Source organism: Mus caroli, chromosome 3, assembly GCF_900094665.2.
Source record: "Mus caroli chromosome 3, CAROLI_EIJ_v1.1, whole genome shotgun sequence".
NCBI classification, from domain to species: Eukaryota; Metazoa; Chordata; class Mammalia; order Rodentia; family Muridae; genus Mus; species Mus caroli.
In genome coordinates this window covers 126,733,251-126,742,921 of record NC_034572.1, presented here as the reverse complement: position 1 = coordinate 126,742,921, position 9,671 = coordinate 126,733,251, and the positions used below count along the sequence as shown (strand labels likewise).

General features: G+C 44.1%; 1 protein-coding gene across 3 annotated transcripts in view; it reads right to left on the bottom strand.

Moving 5' to 3' along the window:
- Ppa2 (pyrophosphatase (inorganic) 2) overlaps positions 1-9,671 on the bottom strand; it is a 74,001-nt gene that overhangs the window by 57,585 nt on the left and 6,745 nt on the right. For all 3 annotated transcript variants that reach the window (XM_021158331.2, XM_021158332.2, XM_021158333.2), the window contains exons 2-3: positions 5,233-5,297; positions 3,579-3,623 (exon numbers count right to left, since the gene is read on the bottom strand). In XM_021158331.2, coding sequence (XP_021013990.1) covers positions 3,579-3,623; positions 5,233-5,297 — 110 coding nt within the window. The remainder of the gene's footprint in view (positions 1-3,578; positions 3,624-5,232; positions 5,298-9,671) is intronic.

The window sequence follows — 9,671 nt, the reverse complement described above, 5'->3', positions numbered from 1 at the left end:
GCCTTACAGTTGGATCTCATGGAGGCATTTCCTCAACTGAAGCTCCTTTCTCTGTGATAACTCCAGCTGTGTCAAGTTGACACAAAAATAGCCAGTACACTGGGCAAGAAATGAGTTTTGATATTTATTTTCCAGCTAACCTAGAATGACAGACCACTTCTGCTCATGGCAATGTGATTAAAATATCATTATGTAATTTAAAGGAACACACACAGAAAATCCAGGAGTCAAAACACTGGAAATGATGAAAAGAACATTTGTATCCATGCTATAACGATAATCCAAAATTAGAGTTATTGCTATAGGCTATTAGAAAGTCTACGAGGACTTAGACATGCCTTTGTAACTCAAAGTTAGTGGGTTCAGATTCCTTAACACTCCAAAATGACCATGGCTTCCTTCTCTCACGTCCCTACTTTATAGAATGCTTAACTGAAGGAGACTAGGTCAGTGGCGGGTAAGTACAATTCCCACAGCTTGCTTCACAAAGAGTAAGTCGTAACATTTAAATGCAGCTCGCAAAAGGGTAAGGATGCTGTGTTTAATGCAACATTGAATCAGTCACGGGAAAGCAACAGTTTAAAGCAGTGTTACCCAGAGCAAGGCCCAGCCCCCTGCCAGTCTGTGACTGTTAACTGAGCATTTAGAAGCATTCGCAGCTAACTGAGGGTAATGTGTATAGCTACTGAATCTAACAAAAAAAAAAAAAATTAGAGCTCTGTAGACATGTCTGTCCATCTACAACACACTCCCATGCCAAAGGGTTGGGGACACTGAGAAGGGGGAGCAGAAAGACAGCAAGCAGCAGAGGCCCGGGACATCTGATGGGAGACTGTGTCACCTAGTAATGTCAGAAGCTAAGGCATGAAGTCTCACCAACATGACTGCCCAAACATGAGGTGAACAAAAGTGAACCAGGGGTAGGGTGGGGTGGGGTGGGGGACGACATAAGGCCTCAACCCTACACAATGACCTCAGGCAACTGAGGAAAGCAGGGAGCAGGAGAGGTGGCCCTCCCACAGGGAGGAGCACATTAATTAGTTGTCCAGTGCCAAACGAACGTCAGCCCTGGAACTTGAAAATGTCACATACGTACAAGTAACAGCATGTGGACTGAGCAGGTTATATTACCAATACATACATACATACATACATACATACATACATGTGTGTGTATTGCGTGTATGTGTGTGTGTGTGTGTGTGGATGTACAAGCACACAGTATCAGTTATTGAAAGAAGAGGATACACACTTTATGAGAGTGGGAGGGGTATATAGGAGTTTGCGGAGAGGAAAGGGAAGAGAGAAATGTAACTAATCTTAAAAATTAACAAAATATTGGAGCTTAAATTATATGTTTCATCATTCATTCTGATGTGTTTTAAAAACGTATTCAGCTACAACAAATACACACAAGCCAACCTAGTCTTTTATCACAGATTAGGAAAGCAAAAATGTAGTAGCTCTCTACCCTGCACACATAAAAATCACTGGGTGAGCTTTAACAAACAAGTAGGCAAAACCAAAACCACATTGCTTAGGGCCTGCTTCCTACCTTTCCAGTTCAACCAGGACAAAGCCAGGAGACTGCTAATTTTTTAAAAGCTCTCTGAGGAATCTTAATATAAGGTCCGAACTGGCTTAAAGCATGGGTTACCCACATTCTGGGACTTCCTTATAGAAACAGATGCTAGTAATTAAAGACTGCCATTTAGTAGCGCTTTTTTTTTTTAATTAAAATTTTCTAGATAAGACAATGATTGGCAAGGTAAGAGCGTGAGCCCCAGAGGAGATAACTGTAGCTCAGGCTGACAGCTCACACCTACAGCAGCGACCTCATACACAGCCCTCTGTCCCGCTTCATCCTCTGTGGTCTTCCATGAGGGACCTCGTACCTGGTTCAATGTGTCTGAGAAGCTCTTAAAAAGAAAAACCTAAGTAGATGGCAGATGTTTGCACAACTCACTCATCCCTGAAAGCCTGGCTGTAAGAGAACAAATGTAGACAGATGAATACAAAGAGGTGACAGAGGGGACCAGGCTGGCTAATGGCTATACAATCTTAGTTGGGTCAAAAGAGCAACAGATTAGGAACAAGTCTGAAATGTGAGCTTGCAAGCCACACTCTTGGTCACCATTTACACCTGATGGCCGCGGCTCATGCTACCCGCCTCTCTTCTTTCCAGCTGCAGAGCGCTCTAGCTGTAACTCATCAAAGCCAGGGTCTGTCTTGTTTACCGAAGATTGGCATTCGTCATAAGTCCACAATGTCAGGGGAACCTAACCCCTCCTTTAGTCCTTTTCTTTTTCTTTTTCCCCTGGGGAACAGGTGGCAGATAGTAGAAAGAAATGGAAAAGAATGGGGGTAAAAAACAAAAACAAAGACTGAGAGATTTCCCTTCTTTCTTCTCTGATGAACTTTCAGATAAATACCAATCAGTCACCAACATATAATCTGCATTACAACAATTACATTTTAATTTGACACTCTGAGCTTGGAATATATTTTCCCCCACTGAAAAGACTATTTCAGACTAACATGCCCCGTCTCGTGGAACCTCAAAGCTTCGAGTAGACTGTGTGTCACCTCCCATCTAGAGCATGGTTCTTTCTCACGCCAGAACTGCACTTGCTAAAACACAGACTAACCAGCCCCCATGGAACAGAGACTCTCATCAGCAGAGATGAAAAAGGGCCCAGACCCTACACCTTCAACAAGCGCTGCAGGCTTATCAGTGTGGGTGCTTCACAAGTGGTCTGACGACCGCTTTAGGAGAACAGAATATGGGCAGGCAAATGGTGTAGGAATTTGACAGCCTCTGTAGGCTGGGGGCAGGAACTTCAGCTGCGGAGGTAAGGAGCCGGAAGAAGGGCGAGGAGGCAAAAGTTAGCAGGGAAACACCCAGAGCACCCAGAGCAAGAGATGGGTAAAGGGCCAATCAAATGTGTTGGTCCTAGGTAGGAACTGAAGAGGCACATGATTAAAAGACACATTTGGAATTAATGTATTTTAGCATGTAGCTGCTGTATCTGTTTTTCTACTTCCAAAAGACTGCTGTGTCTTAATTCTAGAAGAGACTCTTTCTAGCTCAATGTGAAAAAGAAATAAACTGAGGCAGGAAAGAACTGCTTATATATATGTGAGAAAAGGATAAAATAATGAACCTTATGCTATGAATATAAACACTATAAAAAAGGTTAAATGGTGAGACTGTCCCCAGATACCTTAAAAAGACATGGGGAGGAAACCATCAGACCACACAAAAGTCTTGCAGGGGGAAAATTAGGAGCAGTTTAAGAATGCAAACATATCAAGATCATGAACAGACTGTAGAGAGTGACAGAGTGGGCTGGAGGAATGACTCTGTGGTCAAGAGTGCAGGCTGCCCTGCCAGGGGACCCCAAGCTGGCTTCCCTTGCCCCAGGCCACGTGGTTTTACAGCCATCTGAGTGGGATCTGGCGCCCTCTTCTGGCCTCCATGAGTACTGACCTGCATGCATGTGCACGTGTACACATAAACAGCAGAGTCACAAAATGAATTTTTAAATGACCCAAGCAATAAAAACCTTAAAATATACCTTATATTCATCATTTCGTGCCTTTTTCCTGGGAATGTCATGTTCCTGTAAGAGCAAAGATGATAATTATGATTGGAAGACTTCATAAAGGAATGTAGGACGCACAACATGGGAACAAAAACATGCCCACTGCATACGTGTGTTATACTAGCCATTGTCTAGAAACCAGACTCAACAGAGAACCTACCAGTAACGCCTGGGCAGCTTCTCCCTCAGCACCCCCAGCCTCAAATGAACAGACGGCCAAAGTGTTTGAAAGTCAATGATCAGAAAATCTAAAGCTCTTTCACGTAACTTCCCACGTCTGTCTGGCGCAGGCAAAGGCTCAGCTGAGTGTTTAAGGAGAGCCCAGCAGGTTCCAGTGACTGCGTCACAAACAGTCATTTCATTATTGAAATGAAACTCCCGGGAGCCTGACTAACAAGCTGTGAAAGTGCTTGTACCTCCCGCCTGTGAATTCTACCAAGGTGTGATTACAGCGCTGCCACTAAGTACTTTTAAATTAAGCCGGAGTGCATGGTGGGGCGGGAAGAGAGACTACGCCGTTCACAAATGTTCATTGGGTCTATGTAAAACTTACACACCAAAGTGACTACTAAGAAAGGACCAAAATAAACAGGAAATGATTACCCCAAGTCATGCTGCCCTGAAACACTATCTTTGTTCTGAAAACTCTACATCCCCAAATACAAGGAGCAAAAATTGTAATCATGACTGGGTCAGAAATAGGGAAGGCTGCTTATATAAACACTGTGTGTGTGGACCTCCTCATCGTTAGAAGGGATTGGCCTTTGGTCTTATGATTTGTCCTGTCCTTTCCTCAGAGTCCATAGGCAGGATGCACACAGATGTGTGCCTACCTGTGTCCCACACCCACCTCTACCCACATCTGTGACCCAGGGCAAGGGTTGGAACCTTACCAACGAGTAAGTTGGTAATAGCAGCTGCCCTCAGAGCTGCGCTGTCACGTGGCCAGCGCTGGGCACTGGCCTAGCTCTCCTAAAACCTCAGGCCCTCTCAGCTCTCCCTTTAGCAGTGGCTTTGACACGCCCACCTCACCACCATCCTTCCAACTGTCAAGTGACTTTTAAAGAGAGAAAGAAGCTAACGAAGCGCCAGGTCTTTCCAGCCTTCTATTTCTGCTTCAGAGTGGTAAGGGGAGGGAACTCTGTGATCAGAAAGGCCGGTTCCAAACTTGGCTCTGACACTTGTCAGCTGTAGACTGCTACACAAACCAACGAAATGCCCACTACCTTATGACCCTTGGACATTGTGACGGCAACTTAAGTGCGTTAAAGAAAATAACACGTTCACATGGTGGCCAGTACACAGAAGTCACCCACAAATGCTAACTATATTATGATTCAAAATAAGCAGATTAATCTCCCATATTACTACCCTTGAAACTTCAATTCTCACTGCAGTCTAAACTTCATAGTCTGTAAATGCCTCCCTTTCTTCTGGCCTCATACAAATTTTAATTTAGAACGGAGGCTTACTGCCCCGTTCTAGCTCCTCGGTTTCCTCCCCTGCCTGCCCAGCACATCTTCACTTTAAGGCGTTCCTACACAAGCATCGTTTGGGCAATAGAGAAGCATTTTGATCCTATCGTGTGCAGGAAGTTCTTCATGCCCCAACCAAGTAGAAACAATACCTCTTTACAGTCCGCCTTCAGAGGAATGTCGTGGAACGGGGAGATGTAGTGACCAGCTACATGCTCTGCAAAGAAAAGAGCCACAGAGTTACCGCCGCGCACACGCTGCTCTTGATCGAAAGAAGGTCCTGGGCTGCTTTTTGAACTTGTATGCTTTTTGCAAAGCTAACTTCACACCTTAAAAGTTTAATTTGGCTTTCGAGACTTGTTGCAGCCTGAGAGAAATATATGCCAACTAACCCAGACTCAGTCACTGAGACCATTTCATTCAATGTCGTGGCTGGCTTCAAATACCCACTGCACAAAACATCTAAGGTAGACTAATGAATGCTCCAAGGAGAAAAACTCTGACTTTGAACAGAGACTCATTACTAAGTGAATTAGTCTAAGCTGACACCCATTCTCATAAGAGAGCTAACAGTGTAAGCCTCGACTTCCACCTACAAGAAAGATAGGTCCAGGTGGAGGTGGAAAGAGGCCCATAAAAGGCCAAAGTAAATGATTAATAAAATTATTACAAAAGAATTGACTACACAACAGATAAGCAAGGCCTGAGTTCAGCTCAATAAAAGCAGGAGTGTGTAACTTAACACACCTCTCGCATGCCACCTCACTATAATTGTACGCTCCCTCCCCAGGCCATGAACACTCAAGAGGATTAAATTCTGAGGGAAAGTGTTCTAGTTGGCTCTTGTGTCTGTCTGCTTTGTTATTCTGTATTGAATTCCCTGCACAGGAAAAGTGGCTAGCACCTAACCGGCATTTAGTAGTTATGAAATAAATGACTCATTACGATTTTGTTTCCCCCTTCCCTACTCTGGCAACAAGGTAACTCCTGTATGACATGTGACAGGCATGGGTAAAGCTGAGTGTAAAAACTAAATTCAAGTTTTTCCTCCCAGCCCTGGCTCCCACAACGAGGACCCTGAGACTAATTATTATTCACAAACGCCTATGCCGTGAGCTCTGGCTGGTTCTCTGACTTGCTCTTAACTTACGATCTCTGTTACTCTAACCTGAGTTCAGCTATGTGGCTGCTTTCTTCTCCTCATCTTCTTACATCTGTCTCCTCAGAGCTCCTGGGACAAATCTCCCCTTGATTCTATCCTGAGGTCAGCGACCTGCTGGTTTATAGCTGTCTCGGGATGAATCTCCCCGGCCTCTATTCCCCAGAATTCCCTCTATCCCTGATGCATGTCTTACCTCCTACTTCCACCTCAGCTTTTTTACTGACAGGCGATGATGCTTACAAGAAGAGATCCTCTCCACAGCCGAGGAAGAGCACACGGGAATGAGAATACTCAAGTGTTTGGCTTTTTATTATTTTTATGATACTGGGTGTCTTTTACATGTGTGTACAACTTGAATGTCTGCTGCCTGCAGAACTCAGAAGAGGGCATCGAATTCCCCAAACTGGAGTTATGAGCTACTGTGAAGTAAACTTGGGTCCTCTGAGAGAGCAACAAGTGCTTCTAACCAATGACCTATTTCTCTGCTCCCCATTAATAGTTAAATATTCAAATTCCCAGGTTTCTGATTTCTTATTTTTTCCTCCTATATCCTAGGCCCCCTTACAGTAATTCATTTGGTCATTATTCAGAGAACACATATGCTTTTCCAAATACCGTTCTAGGTGTTAGGAATACAGATTCTCACTTCCTGTTCGTATGCACGCTATATTCTAGTGGGAGACGGCAGTGATGGATGTGTATAAACTACAGCATAAAGGGCAAGCAAGTACCGCAAGATAAAAAACGTAAACAGACCAAGGCACGGAAAGAGAATAACAGTGAGTCTGGACGGCCAGGAGGTGTGGCCCACACGAGCAGCGTCTAACAGCAGCCCGGAGGAAGCAATATGGAGAGAATGCAACACAGACACCGAGAAACACCAGCGAGGACAGCCAGGCAGGAACAGCAATCAAAGTCTGAAAACTGGTTGGTGTTGAAATCGGTGCAGTGTCTAGCATCTGACTGTAAGGAACCTGGGCTCCTGACATAGTCCTTGGCATATTTTTGGAATAAAATAGAAGGAACTCTGAGTTTCCACGGAGCTTGTGTGTTTTAAAGGGGATGCTGTGTCCTCGGTAGAGCAAAGGGAGAGAATCTGGAGGCTGTTGCAATTGATCAGCTGAAGATGATGGTGACGCAGAGGAGGAGACAAGGATGGCAGCACTAAGAGAAAAATGTCATCTGGCTACGTTTCAAAAGTTGAGCTGGGGATGGAAGATGGCTCAGCAGTTAGAAGTGCTGGGTTGCTCTTCCAGAGGCCCTGAGTTCAATTCCCAGCAACCATATGATGGCTCACAACCATCTGCAATGGGACCTGTCACCCTCTTCTGTCATGCAGGCGTACATGCAAATAAAGCACTCATATACAAATCAATCAATCAATCAATCAATCTTTAAAAAAAACACTATAAAGTTGAGCTGGCTATGTCCCAAAAGGATATGATGCCAATGACCCAGATGTGGGAGAAAGGTAAGAGAAGGGGCAAGTAGGCTATAGGGTAAGGAGAGTAGACGTTAGTTGAAGACACATCACTGAAGTTACACCAGGCTCCACAGAACACTAGTGAGCACAGCTGGTAAAATGGATTCCATGACCACCAAATGGATGACCCCACAACACTAAGGCACATAGTGGGACCTCCAACACTAAGGCACATAGTGGGACCTCCCACATTCATTAGACTCTGGTTGCTGATGGCTGTGTACCAGGATGCATCAAATGAGCAGTTGTGACAGATGCACAGTTCACAAGACCTAAAATATTTCCCATGTGGTTCCTTACAGAAAGCTTGGCCAACACCAGAGTAGAGAGGCATTGCAGAGACATGGGTTACAAACTGAATCCTGAGGCATTTCAAAGGTTAGAGCTCAGAAATGAGAGAACGAAAGCTCACACAAAGGCCAGGATGAAGGGAAAGTCGGCAGAGGAACCGACACAACTGTAGAGCGCTGCATCTTACTGACAGTATGAATCACACGATTTCCATTTCACATCCAATTCTATAGGATTCTAACATCAAATGAACATATCTTTAAATGCTTACGTAGTAGCTATTATGTTCCAATGTATCGATTCAAGTCCCATGATAGGGGCCAATATACAGAAACTTATTCACCCGGAGTTTTACTAAGTTCAAACATGTAACCACCCACTACTCAAGTGATGTAATCAAGAAAACATGTTGTACTTTCAGCCTCTATTTACAAAAAAAAAAAAAAATGTTATTGTATGATTCAGTCCTAGAATAAATAAAAGTAACTGAATTACATAGAACACTGGTTCATAGAGTGAATCACCTTCTACCCCACAGCAACAAGAGTCTAAACTATGAAAAGCACGGCTTTCCCCTTGTCTGCTGAGGAGAATGTAAACTCCACAATAAATAAACTATCATCAATGACAGAAGTCACTGAGGCATCAGAGGGACAGGGCAGGCACTGCTGCCCTTTTGCTCCTGTGCTAGCACGTTATCAGTATCCATTATCATTATCAGCCTCGTTATCATCCACAGTTAATGAGAGGCCGGAAGGCTGCGTCTGCGAAAATCCCGAACACTGCAAGTTTCCAAATATTCAGTCTTACGCTCGCTCCCGTTACTCTCACCCTCCATGTATAAGAATGTGTCACCACCGCCATGACTCTGTAGTATAATTTCAAACCAGGTATGGAGATACTTCCCACAGTATTCTTTCTGTTTAGTATTGCTTTGACTACTCAGGGTCTTTTGTGTCTCCCCATAAACTTTTGGATTGTTCATGTCTGCTGAAGAATGGCCTTGGAGTATTGATTGGTAAGATGGTTATTTCCACATTCTCTTTTCTGCTAATCCGTGAGCATTGGATGTCTTTCCATCCTCTAGGGGCTCAATGTCTTTCTTTAGTGTCCTAAAATCTTCATTGCAGAGGTCTTCCGTTTCCTTCATTAGGCTTATTTCCAGGTGTGTGTGTATATCTGTGAGTGTACTATGAATATAGTAGTTACAGGTAAAATGAAAGCAGTGAGGTGGAAGACTGGGGTAGAGGGGTTTGAGGAGGGAAGGGTGTGGGAGGATGGGTAATGTGTCCTTAGGGAGGACTACCCTAAAACACACGTGAAAAACCCATAGGTAAACCCACGATCCTTGACTTATTGAAGATATATAATTGGAGGATGATTGAATACATGGAATATGGAAGAAAATGGGAAAAAGATAGGGGTTAAGGATTAAGTGGGGATGGAAGAAAAGAGATGCAGGAGAAGAAAAGAGGTCATAAATACATTAACCAAAACTATGGATGTGGAAAAGCTCTATGGAAAACCACTAGTTAGTGAGCTCACTTAAAAATCTAATTTAAGCCGGGCGTGGTGGCGCACGCCTTTAATCCCAGCACTCGGGAGGCAGAGGCAGGCGGATTTCTGAGTTCGAGGCCAGCCTGGTCTACAAAGTG